This window comes from Musa acuminata, chromosome BXJ1-3, assembly GCF_036884655.1.
Source record: "Musa acuminata AAA Group cultivar baxijiao chromosome BXJ1-3, Cavendish_Baxijiao_AAA, whole genome shotgun sequence".
NCBI classification, from domain to species: domain Eukaryota; kingdom Viridiplantae; phylum Streptophyta; class Magnoliopsida; order Zingiberales; family Musaceae; genus Musa; species Musa acuminata.
Window position 1 is genome coordinate 4,076,903 of NC_088329.1, and position 23,395 is coordinate 4,100,297.

Genomic DNA, 23,395 nt, shown 5'->3' on the forward strand with positions numbered 1-23,395 from the left:
GATGAAACGAGAAATCAAGCCCAAGATCCTATGATGTACTACTAAAATTTTTATCAGCTAAGTTAACTGATATTAATATCATACTTGTACAAACCATGATTAAATGAGTTTGGATCAATCACTCTTAAAAAAGAATTATATATATATATATATATATATATATATATATATATATATATATATATATATATATAGAAGTAGATGAAAAATGATCCAATTAAACTCTAGAAATAAACTCTAGAAATATAAAAATAAAATTTCGATGGTTGAATAAAAATAAACATGCAGAAGGAACATATAATTTAGATGGTTTGTGGAAAGAGATCAAAAAGATGGAAGAACACGACATCTTGTTACAATGATTAACCTTCCAAACCCCTTCAAATTAAAATAATGTGGTACAGGAGGAGATTGCTGCCTCCGTCTTTGTTTTCACCCATTGAAGAAACAGTTGGAACACAAAAAGGGCAAACACCAATAAATGGGAAGTTTTATTCTGTTTTCCTCAACTATATGGTTTTGGGATTGGCCACCAAGAATCGAAGTCAAATGTACAGCTCAACTCCTCTCCCTCAAACTTGAAAACTGAGGGTTACATGGATGTCTAATAATATGTATAACACGCCTTTTTACAAAAGACGATCCAGATAAAAATGCGGCCACGGTCCTGGAATCTTTCTTCCAATCCAGGATTTTTCTGATACATTCAATCATCTTCATCATCCTCCTCGGAAGCTTCTTTTAGCCACTGTACCAAATTTGCCAACATTATAAGACACTGGTATCAAGACTAGTATAATACAAGTAACACGTGATTCTACAAAAAATATGAAGTTAGGCAGGAAGAAGAATATAACACTAGAGTTAAAGTGGCAGTGCTCGAGGTTTGTATTATAGAATATGATGTGTAAAAAAGTAATACAAAAATTCATTTGTTTCACTTATGTGCACGTATATGTTAGTGATGCAGTTGCTAGTAGCTTTACCTTTAACCAAAAGTAGAAAACAAAGAAAGACTAGAGGTTGCACGTCTACTAAGCATCCTTCATTTCTTATAACAGCAAATTAGCACTAACATGTCATAGAAGTTATTTGGCAAATATGAAAAATAATGATATATTTCTATATTTTAACAACTAAAAATGAATACGATATTAGTTACTTTTGACCAAAAAAACCATTTTATTCTCTGTCAACTAATTCTAATTAGTCAGGGATCGAGTGGCTCAACCAATAAAGTAGCCACCTCAGCCATCGCCTAATGCAATAAACGAATATCATCAGTGACCAAATAATATAATATCTATTAAACAAAAATAGGCTTTCATCTATTTTGTTCTGAAGCTCAAATGTTATCCTCAATGCATACCGTGATAAATCGTTCGGACTGTTTAACAAATATCTTATCAGATTCATCTGCTCCCTCTTTCTCCGATGCCCATGACAGAATTGCATCCTCTGACAGAATGTCCTTCTCATAGAGAGAGCTCAAAATCTATCAAAGGACATAATTTGAGTAAATTAATTCTTCAAGAACATCAGAAAGATTTTCAGAAAAAAAGTGGAGCACCTGAATGAACTCAGTTTTATAAAGAAGCTGTACTTAAAACTAGATTAAGAAAACTTGTGGGAAGTGCTACTATAAAGAAGCACACTTCTCATTGCCCGAGAACCAAAAAACACAAAGAATTAGTAAGATGACTATTGATACCTCATCTGTTGGAAATAACTCAAAGCACATGCAATAGGTAAATAGAGTATATCCAATATTCCCATTTTGTTGGAACCCATTAAACTTGTCCTCATAACACGTGCAATTGGTAAACAGAGTATATCCAATCTTCCCCACTTTGTCAGAACTTATTAAAAATGAATACACTTATTACTAATTTTGATGTATTATCTTTGACATTAGCTTAAGCTCATATAATAGAAACGATGCTCATCTTGCAGCAAAAGTATGTGCATTAATCTTGGAATAGATGTGGTTGGTAAACTTTTCTACTACATCCACCAATATTGAAAGCAACAAAATAAGTTAATACAGAAAACATTGCCTTGATGGTCCATAATTCAAAACTGAAGTTGCATGCAAGAATTTAACTGAAATAAAAAATGAAGCCTGAGTAAGAATGAGCATCAAATGTTTTGCTGAAGGACTTCAACCACTATGAAGTTGCAGCTGGTTATCTTAGCACAAAACATCTCTTGTGACAGCTGATGTTTGCCAACAATTCTTACTTGATGTGCATGAAATAGAGGTTCTAGATCTTATATTAACTTAACTATGTGATGATCAAAATAACTAGGTAGTTCAAAGTCCTACGACATCATCCAAATGTTCCTAACAAATCAGTTAATAAATGTGGTTTAAAAATTTACACTCAATGTATCCAGATTCGTTAATGCTTTATTTTTTATGTACCAACCACCTACCTTGCGGTTATAAATGTACTGTTCTCAATATAATTTTACAATATTTACTAGTTCTGGCCAAGCTGTAACTTACTGTTGAAAACAAAGGAGAGAACTCTGTGGCGATCTCCAAGCATATCTCTTCAAACTTCAAAATTATTTCAATCTGCAATAACACTATGTTGAAATATCAATGTAGTTTAACAAATCTTAAGCCAACAAAACATTTACAAAGCTGATAAGTATGGTAACATGATTTTCAATTTGACAGTGACTTCATCAGGTTTTTCAAGGAACCCAAATTTATAGAGATATCTATGCAATATTGTCCTCCAACGAATTACAAGAGTACATTCATTATGAGGACATTGCAAAAAGAACTAGGAAAATGATAAAGACCATGCTTCAGAAGTGCAACAGACCAGACTGATTCCAGAACTTTCTTCTGGATGTCAACTGATCTATACATGCTATTGAATTTTAAAAGAAAACTTTCTTAGAGATCCTTGTTATAGAAATAAAGAACGTCAGCACAAGAAAACACCATCAAGGGTATCTATTTGAATTTCACAAGGAAAAAAGAATAGTAGCTCAAAAATGTAATTATTGGAAAAAGACAAAAAAAGAAAGAAATAGTGGATTACTCATCACCATACAGATGGCATATGCATAAATCACAAACATTCTGAGATACTAGAATCTAAAATTTATTTCTCGTATTGGGTTATACCATGTTATACTAGTTAAACATGATGCGAATTGCAAGCAAAATGATACCTATTGATGCGCACCATTAAATATATCCTATATAAATGAATCTCATGCACGAAACTCCGGCTAATATGGGATCTAGGGTTGAACAATGTATGCAACCAGCAGCCTTATCTCTATATATTCAGAATGCATTTAATATTCTTCATTTCCTGGAAGTTCCATTATGCAATGAACCACTGACTCTTTTTTAATGCAGAAGTAATTAAATAATTTGATGCATTCCAACTAATAGTGTCTACAAACAATGCAGAAGTATGGCACTATCTATGGTGTTATCTAATTCAGGAATAGTAACCCGCTAGCAGTGTTTTTATAGAGGATAAAGTATCTGCCAGTAAAACCTGAAAAGAGATTTAAACTTCAATAGCAGATGACAGCAGTATTCTACTAAAAATATAAGTTGCATTACACTCGATGGTGTAGGACAAATTGATACATGCCTAAAGTGTTGAATGTACTTTTCTAATATTCAAAGCCATCATAATCTGATGAGAAATCTAAAGCTATATTTATTTAACTGGAACCTTAAAATAACACGGGCTACATGATGATATAAACCAAGGATCGAAATATCGTACCGTACCAAAGTTTCAACATTCGCTCGGTACAATGCTCGGTATATATATATTAATTAATATATATTTATATATAAAAGAGTATATATATATATATATATATATATATATATATATATATATATATATTCAGTCCGATAATGGACGGTCCGTGTATCGGTCAACTGACGGACCGGTACATACCGCCCGGTACAGACGGTATTATTCGAAACTACATACCTTAATATAAATCATTAAGTTGAAGGAACATCCCACGTCTGTCATGTTTAAAAATGCAAGCAACTTGACAATTATGTATCAAGCTAAATGTACATACTGACAACAAACAAATTTCCAATATATAGGTTATCTGCAGTTTGACTATCTGGAAAGTGGACAAGAAGTTCCAATATCATGTTGATTAATAGATAGCAGTTATGAGACTGGTCCAATGTAATTGCAAAAAAAAAAAAAAATCCAACCGACAAACGTCTGGTCCATTATGTCAAGCATTGCACAATAACCTACAATAGATTTAAAAAGGATCTTAATCACAAATTATCTATGAAATACCTCCTCATCGACACTTTTGAGATAATGCTTCAAAATATCCTTCCACCTGTTGATCTCTTTTGCAGTATTCTGATACAACTCACCTTAGCATCAATACAGCTAACCCGGTGTCAATCAAGATTTTAAATTTTCAAAAAAGAAAAAAATATTAAATCATAAAAAATCCAATGAACAAATTTTCAATTAACAATATATATGTCTGCATTTCTGCAATATGCAAGTAGGCTTATCTAAGAACTTTAGAAAGCACACTTCATGCAGAAGTAACAGTTTTTTTTTCAAGACTTTAAAAAGGAAAATGCAATCAATGGTGATTCCACAAGATGTCAAGAAGCAAAAGTTCCTACTTGGCATGAAAGTTGGGAAAACCCCACTTTGACATTGTGCTCAGCTTCTCTCTCTTCAAAACAAAAGATTCAAAGAAAGACATGTTTTGACAGTCAAACTTTCGATGCAGCTAATGTTCTTTCTTCTGTCCCAAGAAAAAGTTACTTGTACTATATCCATACTATACTGCTAGAAGACCTTATCATGAAAAGTCACCAAAAACTACTCTTCCACCACAACTACCTATCAGCGCTTCTGATCGATGCAAATTTTATTGTACTAGACACTAAAATGGGATCAAGTAAATTGCTTTCTTCTTTAAATATGAGCATCAATTATCAAGGCAAGTAATTGACCTCAACTCTAACCTCTGAAATGATACTTTCTTCTTTAATAATGAAGTGAATGTCAACTTCATTTATGTGGTCACAAACATTTCCGTGAAAAGTTCATACTGTGGCCTATAGTGAAATTCCAGAAATACACAGTTCAAGACCAACAACACCACCATTCTTGTGGTTTATTACCATGAGACATTTAATACAGCTGATAAATTAACATCCACACTATACAATTTTTACACCGGGACTAATATTCATTTGATGACAATTCATCTAAACCTCTTCATCCATGATGACTGAAGAATGGTAGTAATTATATTTTTTAGAGAGAGACATATACAAGTAGAGTTGGCAAAAGCTACAGCTACTAAAGAAAGAACAACAAATCAACAGTCAAATTTTAATTAATGGATTCAAATCATTTCCATAAACCTCAAATGCAGCTTTGCATCATGCACAATAGAAGAAATTCCCTGAATGCTTCTTCATAATTAATCTTTCATTCTTTTGCCTGTCTCTTAAAAAATATAGCAGACCTTTTAAAGGGACCAGAACTAGCAAAACTTGCCAATTTAATTACTTGTGTCAGTAAATACAAGAGAATTCTAAATAACAAGGCATCGGAAGGCGGCGTGCTTAAAGTTATTGACATACTCCTGCAACATAGAAATGTCAGTCCTTGCACCCTCTTAATTTTCCAACCTAATTATAGATTACCCCCATCGGTGGAATACATGCCCAAGCCAATGAAAACTAAACAAAAAAATGCATGCCCAAGCCAATGAAAACTAAACAAAAAAATGCATGCCCAAGCCAATAAAAACAAAATAAAAGAATGCATGCCCAAGCCAGCCCCTACCTTCAACTTAGCCAGTGCTGTAATACATGGCCAGTGACTACTGCAGACCAAACACATAAATGGCAGCAGTAGTTAGCAAACCCACATCCTCACAACTGTCTGCTCCTACTTGGTTTAGAACAGTCAGTACAACATCAATTTGCAATCCTTTCCCTTTCCTTGCAACCCAATTCCAGCATGAAATGTGCTCTGATCCTCTCAAACACTTGACTTTGAGCTTAGAGTAGATGAGCTAAGTTTTGCAGGTGGATGCTGATGTCTCGTGGAGAAAAGTTCTAGCGCTTCCCAAACTTGAGGTGAGATTAGAGTTGTGATAGTGGAGGTTTCAAATCTTGTATCGAACAAGAAGAAATTTTTGTTACTGTGCTTCTCAGGGTTATGTAAGTTCATGTGAAATAAGTTTATAGAAAAAGGTTTAAATTTCTAATAGCAAAATGATGGAGGACTTGAGACGAAAGCGAAAAGGTTCCATCAACCAAACATTTAATCCAATTTTAACATCATCAACAAAAATAATGCTTGATAAAAAAAGAAAAACAACTCTAGCTACACAAGAAACATGGAGAAACAGATAAACTACCAATTACAAAGTTGTTATACCAGTATATAAATTTATTTCCACTTCCTAGACTGTTCCAACAAATTATGAATCCAATAGGGATCTATATCAAGATTTTAGTAACTGAAAATAACTCAAGAACATTCTGACTTGATATAAATGCTTACCATTAGAAGAATGAGGAGCTTCTAGACCCAACTTTATTACAGACAAGAACAATGCCCCAGCACAATCAGCATGTGATTTATTGCAAGATAACCTGAATATTACAGAGAAATTTATCAGACAGATAGCTCAACAAAGAAAAATAGTATTAATGTATAACAGCACTATTCACGGACAAGTCTAGCATTCACTAAACTTTCTTTAAAAAATATACTGAAATTTTTTAAGAAAACAAAGTTACATCAAATACAATTCATTCTGTCAGTCTTATTCATGATAATGGAAAAACATTTTCCTAGTGACATAAAAATGTTTCTCTATTTCAGAAATATTTATAGGATGATCCTACAAATTTTTGTCTTGTTAGCTTTACATTCTCAACCTTTTCTAACCCCATCACTTGCCTTATTAATGAAAAATGATAATACCTTAAAAAAATCTGTTAAGTAAAGAATGAAAATCATAATTTAGAGTATAAAACAGCAAAATCATGGTTAACAAACATTACAGTGACACTTAATCAGTTAATTGCTAAATAAAATACCTGAGTGAATTTATCTCTAAAATCACATTCTCTTGGTTCACTCCTGTAAGTGCCCGTTGAAAAGTTGCTTCTACCTGTGGTTAAACAAAATGAATGGAAGTACTTCCAACTAAAAAGGTATAATCCCAAGGACACTTTCATTTATTACCTCCTTATCAAAATCAGCAGAATCTCCGTAATCCGTCCCATCAGCATCATCATCACCAGTAATTTCTGAGTCAGGTCGCAACTCTCCAGAAACTGGAGTACTATTAACTTCCTGATATGACACATCAGGATCCTCATAATCATCATGAGATAACTCTGCCAACTTTGATGCAGGGATTGGAGCAACTGAGTGTCTCCATTCATCATCATTGCCTCCTTCGAAGGAACACCATATGTAACCAACCCCCGAAATACCAACCTAAGCAACAAGATGGAAAAACTAACTGAGAGCAGCAACTTGAAGTTTTAATGTAACTATTAGGACAGCGAATAGGAACCAAAAGCAAAACCAGATATTAGCTTTTGCAGAATATAAGAGCAAATATCTCAAAATGGTATAACACTACAATCAGTGATTGCAAAAGGCGCTCGAGCGCTCGCCTAGGCGCTCGGGCGAGGCGAGGCGAGGCCTGAGCGCCTCGCTAATGTCCCAGGCGGCGCGCTTCAAACAGGCGCCGCCTCGGCGCTCGCCCGAGCCCAGGCGCTGGGCGCTTCGGGCGAGCGCCTGGGTAAACCAAGGCGACCGAACCAGAATTTTAGGTCTGGTTCGGTCCTGGTTCGGTTGTTAGTTGGTTCAATCGAACCAACTAAACCGATATAACCCCAACCCTAACCCTAACCCAACACTAACCTGCTGCCGTTGCCGCTCTCGATCGCGATCGCGATCTCGTCTCCCGCTGCCGCTGCTCCCGCTGACGCTGCTCGCGGCTGTCGCAGCTCGCGCCTCCCGCGAGCCTTCCCGCTACTCGCGCCTCCCGCAAGCCCTCTCGCTGCTCACGCCTCCTGCAAGCCCTCCCGCGAGCCTTCCCGCTGCTCGCGCCTCCCTCGAGCCCTCCCGCGAGCCTTCCCTCTGCTCGCGACTCCCGCTGCTCGCGCCTCCCGCGAGCCCTCCCAGCTGCCGCGAGCCCTCCCTTTGCTCGCGACTCCCGCGAGCCCTCCCGCTACTCGCGCCTCCCGCTCCCTTTCCTTTTCCCCCCGCCGCTCGCCGCTGCCGACGCTGCTTCCTTTCTCCGTCAAGCTTAGACTGCTCAGTATACTCTTAAATCTTAATATTAAGTTTATTTGAATTTTGAAATGATTAATTTTCATTAATAGATTAATAATATATTATTTTAATTTTAATGTTATTAATTTTGTGATTTTGTATCTTAGATTTTTTTAATTTAATAGCATATTTTTATTTAAAATTTTAAATAATTATATTTATTAATTATATTATATATTTTTATATTTTAGCGCCTCGCTTCGCTCGGGCGAGCGCCTAGGCGAGCGCCTAGCGCCTCGGGCGTTTTTGGACCTTGGCGCCTTTTGGCGCCTAGCGCTTTTTAAATCACTGACTACAATCACCACAAATGATACCTAAATTCTGAATTATGCTGTAGAAACCACAGTTCTGTTAGGGTCATCATGTCCTTTCATAGCTGTTAATAATGTTCTTTCAATTTCCATCTTGTTCTCCCAGAACATCTAGTCGAATCAACTTATTTACCTAATAGGCACAATTGAAGGTCTTATTCAAACTTCAATGACAATATTGTTTTCTTGTCCTTGATTGGCTTCACTACCTCTAAATTAACATGAATCGATCATTTATGTATCTTATATAGTAATGCTCTATTTTAACATTCTTAAGTGTCAAGCAGCACCACTTTAAACTTTTTTTTAAGTTTCTATCCCTGAATATCTAAGTTCTTGATACACAAAGGATTCTAACCGACATTCATCATATATGAGCTGATCATACAGCAACGAGATATAATAATAACTAAAGTTTAATCTATTTAACCAAAAAGATTTCATGTGAAACCCTATTCCTACTTGGTTTAGAATCCCCAAGTTTAAAGTTTATCCCCGCTCCACTCTTCTCAAACAAAACTATGTCATCATTAAGCAACATATACCATGGAAGGACATCCCAAATATACATAATGTGTTCATCCATTATAAGCAAATGGCAATAACTTCTGATCCTCAATGAGATCTTATAGTGATATGAGACTCAGTAAATACAATGTCCATCATGTCTTTTAATTACATAAAAATTATTTATTAGAAAACCTTTTTCTTTCTGAAACCCACTGACTTTTATATTTAGAATTTTATCATAAGATTTTTCCAAATAGATAGAATTTATATGCAAACCCAGCTTCTCTCTCAAGTCTTTCGTTAACGGTCAAAAGCAAAATAGTTCATTTTTGGTAAATCACCCTGGAAAACATTAATTATTAATTATAAGGGATTAAGGTAATATCAGTAACTGCTAAATTTAAATGACATAGAGGTCCAAAGAAAATGCCAAGATAAACTAGATCAAATAAAAACAAAAGGATTTAGCATACCTCAGAGAGGCCAGAGTTCTCTGTCACTGAATAATCTGAGCTTAGTTCTGCATTTCTAGTGCTGATCATACTAGTAATTGCTGCAAAATATCATTGTAGAAAGTTACATTACGGTTTTGCAAGAACTGATACATAATTTATAAATTGAAAATATAGCTGAAACTAATAAGCTCTTATTTAGTAATAAGCCACAGAGCCTGATAGCCTTACAAACAATGGTAAAGGTAAAAAATAATGGGATTAAGAACATAAAAGACAAGGTTAAAGAAAAAGTAAGACATGTGAATGGCTACTTATTATCCCAGTTTTGCGTAAATACCATAAACAAACTGTACCAGCATCATATCTTAAAAAGTTCTAAAATTAAAAATCATCAATATTATGTTTCTCCTATATTACCACCATTAAAAATTTGCTAAAAGAAACCACTGTCAAACACCTGAGGTTTTGCTAAGAGCTCTTAAGAAAATTCTTAGTGACAAAATATCTATTGGTAAAAGAGAAGTAAAATGTTGGAGGCAAGGAAGGTAAATATTGCTACTCGTCCCTATGAGACATTCCAGTCAAAGCACATTGGAAGGAGTTAAGTGGTTGAGTTTTTGAAGGAGTTAAGTAGTTAAGCAAATATAGGAAGACTATATTTGTATATGGAAGGATTTTTTTTCCCAAAATGCCGCTACTCAGTTGAAATTACTAACAAGAAAATATGATGGATAACTAGGTATACAACATGTTTCTGTAGCTCTGTGCTAGTTTCAACTGATAAGTTGTACTGTCGCTTGCTAACTCAAGGATTAAATTATCACAAGCATAGAGATATTACATGGACTTTCTATAACTCCACTATTTGCATCGGCATACTCAAGTTCTTCATCACTATCTTGTATGGAAGGTTGAGGAAGTAAAGAAACTTTCGAATAAGCAGGAATTGTTATTTGTTGCCCAACTTCTACCTGAAGGAGAAAAAGTGAATAAATTGAGCAGATAAACAACACACAAGTTTAAAGTTAAGTAACATAATGAAATTGTAGCAACAACCAGAATTATATGTAATATACCATAAAAAAAGGTGAAGACAAAAGAAATTGTTCATGACATGTTGAAAAGAACAGTGATTTTGATTTCTGACATCAACTCTCAATATGTGGATAAAACAATAGCAGTATAATGATACTCTCCAACATGTCTTTAATCAATACTTCATTAGAAGTAATTTAGCAACATCTGCATAACCCAAGAATCTAAATACATGACAAAGCAGCCAAACAACCTATCCATAATTGTTTTTCTCTATCAATTAGACTTCATTGATAATCCAACTGATTTGCAATTAAAATTGAAATCCAGACGCAACCTAAATGTGGGACAACAGCTATCAGCTGCCATACAAGGCCAATCTACTAGCATATATTTCATAGTTCTTATGATGCAATACAAGGATATATTGTTGTCCTAGGATAGGAATGTACAAGTCTGACCCAAGGCACATCTGGATCACTGACACAAATTTGTAAACATGGTGAGACATCCTATATTAAATTGACCAAGAAAGCATCTTTATCATGTACAATTCAGATCTCAATATGCTCTAATGAATGCACAGCACAATAGTTTACACTTCAATATGACAAGTTCATTTTACCATATAATTTACAGTAAAGTAGAGAACATACTTATGAAGAAACTGTCACAAATGCAATTCTAATTATCTTATTGTGAAATCTGTCTTACCTTTTGTTTAAAAGCTTATGGTGTGCTCTTATTCAACTTACGGTGTCCTATAGACAAATTTGAGGACTATAGTTTCAGGCACTAAATAACCTAATTTCTAGTAAAACCTATTAAAAGCTAGAGATTCCACCTTTTAAGTCCTGCATAACTACAGTTTTGAACCATGCTAAAGCATCAAGCCAAACTCAATACTAAATCAGACCCAAGACATCTGTTACGGTCTCCTATACTTCATATTTTAACCATGAAGCTGAAATCCTGGGATGGCAATGCCATGTGAATGTAGATCCCAAGCTGTTCTTCTTCCTCGTGAACAGTGTTACATAAATTAGATAAAGGATTTCGGTTTCATCATGTCCTATTATACATACTAAGCAAAATGCTCTGTAACCTAATTAATTGACCTTTATTTACAAGTGATTTCTGCATGGCTACAATATCTAGCCATCTTAAGCTAGTTAAGAGCAACTTATAGTAAGGCCTTGTTCATGGTTCCAGAATTTAACCTTTACAGTTATGACAAGCCATCACCAATGGCACCTCTGCAATCAAACGGCTCTCTCATCCTCCTCTTCTTCTCTCCCTCTTCCTCGACCTCAAGCAACCACCTAATTGAGATCTTTTTTACTTAACATCAGTATCTACTCTCTTTTTGAAGCCAATGTATGCCCACATATGCATGATGGCATATCAGCCCAGCTGTCAATTGGTACATGCACATACCTCGAAAGTTAAGATTTATCATCTGAGGTACAAGTCTTGCCTCTCTCATCTGGTAAGTGGCAAACCATTTGTTTTCTTTTAAGATTGGATAGTTACATGCTTTTTTACAGGTTGTAAGCTCCTGCAATAGCAGTACTACTCTTTCCGTCTCATCACACTAGACTAACTATAAATTAAGTGGCCACAACTGCTTAGGACTGGAATCTGTAAGGGCTAAGCAAAAATGAAAAATGGATTTCAGACCCAAAAAAACATTGTTGTACCTGGAAGAATTATTTATATTTGTTTTATGTACAAACATGTCACTTAGTCTAAAAGGTAGGCTTAATAGGATTAGGAACAACTAAGACTGAAATAACAAACATCTGAAATCCCTAGTTAAGGTTTTCCTTTTAGTTTCAAACGTGACTTTGCTACTAAAAACAAACATTTAGTATCTGAAATATTTTCGTTTGTCATTTCTTCTAGAAAAGAATTATGTTTGTCAATTTACTAATGTCAACCATTTCAATCATATCGTGACTTCATATATTCCACTATTAATGCATTGCTGCATCAGATTAAACTTGGATGCTTCAAGTTCGATACTTTTAAGTTCCCCCCACAATTGAAAAGCAAATACTGTGAAGAGAAAAAAGGAGAATATGATCATTAAGCTCCATGTCATCATACTTCGCCCACATAGTTCAAAGGAACAATCACACTTTCAAAGTCTAAGCAATGAATCCATGCTGCATAAAATAATTTTACACTTAGTTTGTCTTTGATAACAATAGTTGCATCTCGCTAATGCATAAGAAAATATATCTTAGGGATGTTTAACAAAATGCATTTATTATTATATTTCCACAAAGCAAGTATGAAATTTCAAGTAAATTGTCCTAAAATGAAACAACTTTAGCATTTGATAGCATGTAACCATGCAAAGGTCTGAAATGTTCATATGCAGGGTGTAGGCATGAAATTGCACACAAACACATTACAGAAAGTAAACTTCCATTGGAGACAAATGCCTGAATGTATCTTATGAAGGGCATGTAACAGCTGTACACAATTCCAAGTTTCTGACTACTGCAGGGGCATGTATGAAAAGTCCACTACGACATATTTCCTAGCTATTAAGTAATAAAAACTTGTGATGAACTAAAGAAACTTCTTTAAGTTATCTTCATTTATTAAAAAATAAGCAATACTACTTTCACCAAATAAATTATCAACTTAAAAAAGATAATATACTCCAGAATGAAAGGATTTGCAATGACTTCAAACATCATTTACCTTGAACGACAATATGACACCAGGTTCCAAGACTACCCCTGTCCTTAAATGAACACCATCACAAACTATAGCATGATTTAGTTTACAGTCGTCTTCAATGATGACATTATTCCAAATGTAACAACCATGGACAGATACATTGCGGCCAATGGTACATTCCTGACCAATAACTGAGTTAGATATCACACTATGGTCCCCAATGGTACTTCCACTTCCAATCAAGGTAACAGCACCAATTTGTGCAGAACGTGATTGGACAACATCTGCAAAAAAGCATAATATGTCAACCAAAAAGAAAATATCTCTAATTTCCATCAGCATGAAGCATCATTTGTGCATGCAAGTAGAAGAAAAGATGATAATTAACTACCCAGTTCAACCATTTTGTATATTGAATTGAGTGAAAATCAACCAAAAAAAAGTCAGTGATAAATGATTAGCGCATTCAACGTTTTTCATATATTTAAATGAGGGAAAAACAGGGCAAAAAAAACAAAAATCTCAATGATTGTCTGAAACTAATCAGGAACCAACTGGAACTCATAGAAGTACAATAGGTTGCTCAGATATTGGTCACGGCAAAAATCTAACAGGATTCTCTGAAACTAATCAGGAATCAGCTGGAATTTGTTGGAAGTAGGATAGGTTGCCCAGATATTGGTTGTGATCAATTAGGACTGATAGCAACTAGTAAGATCCTAATCAAATACTGATTTCAACTTGATAACTCAACATTTTGTTGTTGTTAGAGGGAGCACAAAGGCTTGCGAGGAATTATCTGCTTTGGGTGAGCCCGTATGGTTTTGCCCTTCCAGGATGAGCCCCAAAAGACGCCTCTGAGGGTAAGAGTAATACTAGAGGCTTATAAATCCATGGTTCCCCTACTCAACCAATGTGGGACTAAATGTCCTCATCCGTGCCCCACTAAATGAGCCCTCAAGTCAACATTTTGTCGTCATTGGTGCGAGCACAAGGGCTCACGAGGAATTGTCCGCTCTGGGTGAGCCTACACGATTTTGACCTTTCAGGGTGAGCCCCAAAAAGCATCTTTAATGGTAAGGGTGATGCTAGAGGCTTATAAGCCCTTGGTTCCCCTGTTCCTCAACCAATGTAGGACTAAATGTCCTTATCAATGCCCTCCAGTAGGAGGAGCCGAGGGCTCATGGTCCTCCTTCTAACGCTATTCTAATAAGTCAACATTTTGTCATTATTGGTGCGAGTACGAAGGCTCACGAGGAATTGTCCGCTTTTGGTGAGCCCACACGGTTTTGCCCTTTTGGGGTAAGCCCTAAAAGACGCCTCTGAGGGTAAGGGTGGTTTTAGAGGCTTATAAACCCTTGGTTCTCCTGCTCCTCAATCAATGTCCCATATTTAGTCTCACATTGGTTGAGGAATAGGGGAACCAGGGGTTTATAAGCCTCTAACATCACCCTTACCCTCAGAGGTGCCTTTTGGGGCTCACACTAAAAAAGTAAAACCGTGCGGACTCACCCAAAGCAGACAATTCCTCACGAACGTTCATGCTCGCACCAATGACGACAAAATGTTGACATATCAGAATGGCACTAGAAGGAGGGTCATGAATTCTCACACCCCTACTGGGGCGGCACTAATAAGGACATTTAGTCCCACATTGGTAGATGAGTAGGAAAACCAAGGGCTTATAAGCCTTTAACATCACGCTTACCCTCAAAGGCGTCTTTTGGGACTTACCCCGAAAGGGCTAAATTGTGCGGGCTCACCCAAAGCGAACAATTCCCCACAAGCCTTCATGCTCGTACCAATGACTTATCACAACTGATCAATACTGATCTTTTCTCCAGTATAATATTTAATCCAATTTAGCCAGAACAACAAATTGACTATCTACATCTGGCAAAGAGAACGATCGCACAAAGTAAGTCACACGTATAGTTTTTCTTTTCCTTTTAGTTCATTGTTCACAAATTCCTTGTCTTTGATAGGTTCTTTCTCACCTTTCATTCCTTTTTTTTTCCCTTTTAATCCAATATCAAGGCTGTTCAGCAAACCAGAATGTTGTGTTATACCCAACAAATCATGTCAGTCCATTAGGCAAACACCATGATGCCAATAATCGAAGATTAAAACCCAATAAATGTCATAAAACATGCATCCATCTTGGAAACAAAAAATGATTAACTACAACAAAAATATTATTTTAAAGATTAAAAATATTAATGCCTAGAAAAAGGACCTGAAAAATTAACATGGTCTTAAGTATTCTGTTGGAACCTCAAACCCATTAAGATATGAGTAGCCAGCTCCTGTACTTGCCTGATAAAATGTAGCAAGCATTCATGCCAACAAGGACATGGGAGTCGGAACTGGTTAGTGGCAAGCATGACTGTCATCACATCTTCATCAACAATGGTACCACAAGATATCATTTTCTTGTCAACTCAAGGGGAACCCAAAGGTAAATGTGCAGTGTGAGTCAGCTTCTTTCCTCAATGAAACAAGTTCAACGATCAACCACACTTAAGAGTCAATTAGTTTCGTCACTGAGATGAAATGTTCCATTACATAAGGGATCGAACATCCTATAACAAAACCTTGGCTCCAAATAAGGATAATATATAACAAATCATCTTAGATACTTAAGACAAGTACAGTGAAAATCCTTATGTTTACTATTAAGATATCATATCTTAATTTAACAAAAGTTTAGAATAAAAATAAAGAACACAGTCCGGATTAAGAAAAGGACATAATTGCCATAGATCATACATATGAAGAGAGTATCCTGATGAAGCTAAATGGGAAAATGATAAAAAGAACGTGTAGCTATCGCAAACAGTTGGATAAAAGTCTTCTTGTAGTTATTGCATCATGTTTTTGTAGATAGGTAATCATCTTCAGCGAACATCATGGATTAGATACTCTCCTATGTTTAACAATCAAGGAGCCCAGAATGGTTAGCTGAAGGTGAAAAGGGTTTGAGAAGTAATTTAACATTAGCCTTTTTAGAGCATAAGGTCATCCTCAAGCAAGCATACAGGCATGCTGATTGAATGAACTGTAAGGGGCAAAGAGTCATTAACATGATTAGGGATTAGTTAGACATGATCATTTTAGCAACAGAAGCAATAAAGAAACAGATGCATCAGTGTTTTTAAAAAACGCTACGCACCAAAAAGTGCCAAGGTCCCAAAATACTCGAGACATTTCAGAATATTAAAATTTAAAATATATATTATGATCGATAAATATGATCATGAAAATAACAATGACATATCAAATTGAAATCATATATAGTACCAAATTACATTATCCATCTTCTAATAACAAAAACGGTAAAATAATAAAGTTTAACATCAAATTTAATGAAATATGATAAATAGGGTTCTACTGATGGAGACCTATGCTAAACAGTATTTTCAATATGGTGCTAAACAGTTCTAACTCCAAACAAAGTAACAGTGCACCTCCTCAATATGGTGTAGCAAATTAATCAAAATGAAAAAGAATAGACTTGGAAGAGAAGTAACTGATGGCTGTGGAGGAAAAAGAGGGTGGCAGACAAAATTGCAGACAAAGGCGACGGTGCTTCACTGAAGCACCCCGCTCAAGCGCCTTTTGAAAACACAGAGAAGTATACAATTGTTGAGAAGAATGTCTTATTTAATCTCATTTTCTCAATTCTCATGTCTTAATCCTCGACACATCAGTAACTTTTGATAATAAAGGAAAAGATCCATACGAAAGAATTGGCTTGAACAGTGTCCACCATAAGGTGCAGATATTTCTAAGAATCAACCTCATCACAATGATTGATGGTGAGTTATAGAAACATATCTTCCGTCTTGATTGACAAGATCCCAAGTGATAAATCTCCATAAACATTTGCTCTTTGAAGGTCTAGAATCTTTTAATCAAAGTGATGGATCATTCTTATAGTTACAACTAGTGTGTTGGGCATTCAATATATCAACCAACCCACACTAACATCCATTTATCCAAATGCAGCAAGGAAAAAAGTGGAATTCAAGACAAGATTACCGTATGAGAAAAAGAGAAGACAATGAACAACATAATTTTAACTGGTGTTGTCGCTTACCCAATGCTTTGAAAACTCCCTGTCTATCAAGCTTCATATTTGAGCAACACCCAAAGTACCTAACATTTGGTACCAAAGGGTACGTCCAACTTTGCATTATGTCTTTAGTAACCGTGCCATAACTCCTGAAGTTATCTATTCTTGCTGCATAACTTGAATGAATTTCATGGGTAAAAATCTTATATCCCATTATCTGAAAAAAAAATCAAAAGAGAAGGCAAAACAAGTAAGCTAATGTTAAGGTTAATGAGTACGATATTCATAACACTATCAGCAACAACACATTACTTCCAGTTGGAGTTATTAGGTTCAGCTCACCAACATATTAAGCCAATGTCAAGCAATCATTCCCTACTCTATAGGCAGATAATATTTCTATAAGTAACATAATGACATGAGCTTCACAACAAACATAAAATTAATTATTTTGCTAAACATAAACATAAAATGTAAGGTGAATATATAAATGCCAAGATTTTTCAACTAATAGAATGTAAAGGGGGAGAGAGAGAACTGTTATGAAATGTAAAATTTGAGAGAAATCTGGAACAGAAGAAAAAAGATCATACATAGTTAACTAATGTACACAATGGTTTAATGACAAAGGTCCAACATCCTACATCCATAGTAATAATGTTCTCATATGATGATGTGAATGACATGCATCTACATGTTTAAAATTTCCATTCAATAGTTTGTTCCCAAAATAAGCCTGAGAAATACAAGGATGTGAGTGTAAGTGGAAATGCAAGCCAAACAAACTTAATGAACAAAATTTAAAAATATGCAATATTAATTGCATCATGGATCAAAGGTGACCATTCGAAGATGGATGTGAAGAAGCTACCACCATATGAGTTATATTCAAGGATATACAATTTCATGCAAAATAGGAAATTGTGGTTACTGGTTTCTAAAGATTTGTTAGAATCATCTCAAAGAGATAATTTGAATAACTGCCCTCTGATCTCAAAGACATTACTGATCACATCAAGACAATTCAGAAATGTCAAAAGATATTGTCTCAAGTAACTACGAATAATCCATACAAGTGAACAGCTTAAAAAAAGACACCATAAACTCAAAATAATTTGATGAGGATAGTAGATACAAGAAAAAATTGGACGATTCTCAAATCGATAAGATCACTTGGATATCTGACTTATATAACCAACCTTAGCAATCTCTGTACTCTTCTTTCATTTTAACTCCCTTCCATACTTCACATTCAATGTCTAGATTTCTTGAAAACCTAAACAATTACCCAGCCCTCTGTTCAAGAGCAACTTCCTTTATTGAGCCAATCCAAGTAAATGATTTTCAATCTAGTTGAGGTGGCTGCGATCTAGATTATTGCTACTCTATCTAGCCATTGCAAGATATCTGACAGAATGCAATGCTCACCTCGCAAAACCTTATATGTTCTTTCTCCAAAGAAAAAGCAACAAACAAGTTCCGAAAATTAAGAATTACCAGCATTTGATCTTTCAAATCCCTTTCAACTTTGATAACTAATAAACCATCAAGAAAGTAACTGTAACTGAACCTCAATTTTACAACAAAGGTCCATTTAGAAATCAAAAACCTGAAGATACCTGTATATTAAAGACCTATTTTGATTGCCAGGGCCACGTAACCACTTGTAGAGGAGATATTCTTTTTTACTTTCAAGGATCTTGGGAAAAGCTTAAAGTTGATATATATATATATATATATAGCAAGTCTATGTTTCATGGCATCTTATTATTCTTTCCAAAAGCCTGATGCTTTGTTCAATCTAATACTTTGTACCACTCAATGAATCATTGTAGTCAGATAACAAACCAAACAAAGCTTGTGAGATAAAGCATTTATTTATTTCATTTTAAAGCTTTATTCATGTTGCAAATTCTTAACTCTGTTCCTTTCATAAGGTCTTGGTTGCTGCCTTTTTAATCATTGAAAGTGTACTGCTGCTTCTTCCAGCTCTAGATTCACGAAGAAAGAATGAGTCAATTAAAAAATAGAACCAGTGCGCAAAGATCTTGTTGTGGTCGTTAGGTTTTCTATAACAGTTCTTGATTGAAAAAAATACACCGAACTCTTCCAAAGTCCTCAGATAAACTAAGAAATGTGTCAACCAACATCAAGCAAACCAAGATGTATCCAATTGATGATATGCATGTGACGTGATCCTGTGTTCTAAATGATTATTTCGCCCTATATAAGCATCCATCTTTTCTAAGTTTTGCAAAGTGATGCAGAAGTCCTATAAAGCATAAGAGGCTATTCTCCATCTGCTCATCTATAAAGCATAAGAGGCAATTCTCATCAATGGATAAGAAATCCGAAGTACAAAAACATACTGCATAGTTGCAAAAATAATAAACAACTTGTGCAAAACTATCAGTCATTTCTCTTAGCGTATTAACCAACACAATTAAATGGATATGCACGAAAACAGAAGAATGATATTTTAGGCAAAAGATACTGCTATTCCATAAGGTGGTAATGCTATAAACATAACTAAGAACTTCCGGAAGTCCACCAACAAAAGACAAAAATATTGGATGTATCCATCTTTGACACCATATCAATGATCGAAAAATCAAAGTTATAATTACCAAAGGTCTGAACTTGAAATGGAGAATATCTCAAAAAATTTCAAAGGTCGCATGTCAAGAATTCAATCAGACCTTCTCTATACCAGATACCAAATCAGGAAACAATCAAGATTCATTTGCCTTGACAAATATAGTATAAGTTGAAACATTCAATTACAAATATGGATATAAGTGCAAAAATGTGGACAAAAATTATAGAACATACTAAAAGAAATTTGAAATTGTGAAAAATAATATAAGATGTAGCATGTATTTCACGCTATGTGCATAAAATATGGATCCTAAAAACAGCAAAAGAATATGAAAAGATTTGTCTCACATCATCAACGAGCAAACCCTTGACGAAATGACGGCGAAGATGTTGATAATCAAAATTATCCATAAAAAGACTGAGGACTTCAGGAGAGCAGATATCTATGTAGCAATCCTGAAAAAGAAGACATTAAATCACTTAAAAATGTGTTGCGACTAAAAAATTTCAACAATTTTTAGCACATTATCTAGGCATGCCTATTATGTGTCAAGGAAAATTCTCTTAGATGCCTCAGACAAGGCTCATGATGCTCACTGAGGTGTGCCTTAGGTGACCGTCTCTTTAGTATTGGAAACCATTTTATTAGTCCTGTTGTCTTTATGAACCATGAGATTCATATCAAGTTATCAACCAACTAAATTTGTTGATACCCTATAACAATTTTGCTGATTAAAAAAGGAAAAATATCAAACAATAAAGAAGTATTTCCTTCAGCGAAAAGGAACAGAATACTGAACAATTGAGTTTTAACATAAAAGTTTATCATGCTTTTTTTTTCCCTCTACTCCTTTCTATGTTTGTTTATTTCCCTTCCTCGATTACTTTTCTTCACTTTCTCCATTGCTCTCCATCTTCTCTTCTTCTTTACCACCTTTATGTCATCGTTTTTAAAGATGGGCATGATTCTCTATCCGTTAGCCTACTGAGCTGAATTTTTTTCCTTTTAAATTTTTAGCATGTTAATGAATAGTAATAATATTTCAATTGTACATTAATATCATCTTCAAAATATTCTTCATTAGTCATGATGTGTTCCTTACTACCCACCACCAATGGTACAATCTCCACCTATCACCAAAATTCAAAACCTTGAAAGAAATGCAACAATGTTATAACTATCTGCCTCTCTGCAGAATGTGACTGCTAAAGGAAATGCACTACAGATTTATCATTAAAAAAGATACATTGGCATTCAGTATCAAGTCTTCCAAAGCCCGGTTCATCTTACAGGTCTGTAGTACTAACCAGTTGTTGGTGCGATATGTACTGAACCATACCGATGTACCAACACACGGTACGGTGGACTGCACCGACAAACCGATATGTACCCCCCATACCAGGCCCTAGTCGGACCAGTATGTACCACTCGTACTGAGTAGTACGTTGTGGCACGATGAACCTTGTTCCAAAGTACAATGCAAAGTCTTTTTCGTATATTTTGGTTCAGAAGACCATAAAGTCCATGCAGTCTTCCATCAAGATTACCTATATGACAAGCAATAAAGTCAAAAAAGACGTGCAAAAAGTAAAGAAGCAAGTTGGAACTTAAAGTACCTGCTTATCATTATGCATATAGAAAGCAGGACTATCTGCTAGCAAAATTTTATCAAGAGAAATAATCCGCTGGGAAGGGTCTGCCTTGTCCTCATAGAAAAGAAGCTCTTTTGTCTCAGGATCAAAAGCCATTATAACCTCATCAGTGCCAAGTCGAGTTTGATGTGTTACATTTGAAGGCTTAGAGTGTTTGATAACCATGGTCATAATAGCAAGTGGATCTTTTTTCCTTCTTTCCTTGTGCTCATGGAGGGCTTGAGCTAAACTCATGTTGCTAACAGTATCCCCACTAATGAGAACAAAATCTCCACGTATCTTCAGGGAAAACAAAAGGCAACTAGTAAGATAAATGGAAACCTCAAACTAACATTACGCTAGGACATATGACTTTAAGAACAAATAGTAACAAAAGAAAAAGTAATTACCAATATAAATTATGGTGGATAATATAATTAACATCTTTTAAGAAATAGCATAGACAATAGAAGTACGTAAAACGAAGAAAAATTAGATTGTCACATTCCAAACAAAATTATCAGCAGCAGCTTTCATAAATGCTTTTATGATTTTGACATCCTAAGTAGTGTGCCAACTACTCCTGACATTTTGTCCAATGATATCCATGCAACATCTGTGTTCATCGCAAGTCTCCTTCATGCGCCATGAAAGCTATAGGACAAGTTGCATTACTATCATCATAAAGTCTCCATGTAAAATGGCATTCTTTAAGGTTATTTTCACTTCTCACGGCCTTATTGCATCCCTTCTAGTCTAATACTGCCATAGAGTATATTACAACTATCCTGAAGATGACAAACTTCTAATCTCAAAGTAACAGGCATACCTTCCCATGCAAGTAGCTCATGGAAGAAAATCAACAGAAGAAAAACATATAATTACACATATATACATGCAAGCAATCTTTTTTATCTTTAATTACATTTCACTAAAGCCACAGAAGAAAAACAAAGCAGAATTCGATTGAGAACCGTTGGTGAACAAGCTACAACAACACGTCTACACAAAAACCTAGCAATAGCTTACCACGGATTTTTCATAAATCACACGGAGCGCATCTCCAGCGCTAATGGCGTCATGTGACTCGATCGTGGTGACGGAGAGTCTGGCCGCGGGCTTGGTCCACTCGGACTGATTCAAGTACTGCTTCACCTGCTGAGAGTGGGCGCAGCAGAAGACGAAGACCTCCTCGACCCCGACGGACTCGAGCCAGGCGAGGGTGTACTCGATCATCGGGACGTTCACCAACGGCAAGAGCACCTCCAAAGGGCCGGTTCAAGAATCAGATCAGCGTACAAGAAAAACCCTAGGAAGGTGGGAGGACCGTATAACCGAGAATTACGAATACCTTGGGGCGCTCGAGGGTGATAGGCCGGAACTTTAGGTTAAAGCTGTCGGCGAGGAGGACGGCCTGGAGGGGTACGCGGGCGACCACCTCCGGATCGTCGGCGGAGGAGGAGGCGCCGCGCTGCCCTCTCTTCTGCGCCATGAGCGCCGCTGTTAGCGCCGCCGCGAGAGAGGGGGGGGGGGGGGGGGAGGAGGAGAAAGGAGGAATCGCCGCCGCAGCGGAAAGGGAGAGGAACCAACGAGCAGCGGATGACGTCGTCTGGTTTAAGGCTCTCTTTAAAGTCCTCCAAACCCGTCGATGGCTAACGTGTTGAACTCGCCAGTTCCGTTATCGAGCCAACCGATCTGACTCGGGCGAGTTGCAGATGAACC

General features: G+C 35.9%; 1 protein-coding gene across 2 annotated transcripts; it reads right to left on the reverse strand.

The window, feature by feature from the left end:
* Positions 1-465: 465 nt before the first annotated feature.
* LOC135585778 (uncharacterized) lies at positions 466-23,222 on the reverse strand. Of its 2 annotated transcripts, XM_065118104.1 has the most exons (15): positions 23,025-23,222; positions 22,703-22,936; positions 21,659-21,973; positions 20,390-20,497; positions 17,468-17,660; positions 13,390-13,652; positions 10,481-10,610; positions 9,658-9,737; positions 7,260-7,517; positions 7,112-7,185; positions 6,570-6,661; positions 4,317-4,399; positions 2,510-2,581; positions 1,370-1,495; positions 466-748 (listed from the first exon to the last, which is right to left on the reverse strand). In XM_065118104.1, the coding sequence occupies exons 1-15, from the start codon at positions 23,163-23,165 to the stop codon at positions 707-709; spliced, it is 2,211 nt and encodes a 736-aa protein (XP_064974176.1). In that variant the 5' UTR covers positions 23,166-23,222; the 3' UTR covers positions 466-706. The 2 variants fall into 2 exon arrangements, with proteins under 2 accessions (XP_064974176.1, XP_064974181.1); XM_065118109.1 differs by lacking the exons at positions 466-748; positions 1,370-1,495; positions 2,510-2,581 and having other exon boundaries at positions 4,374-4,415; positions 23,025-23,218.
* Positions 23,223-23,395: the final 173 nt, after the last annotated feature.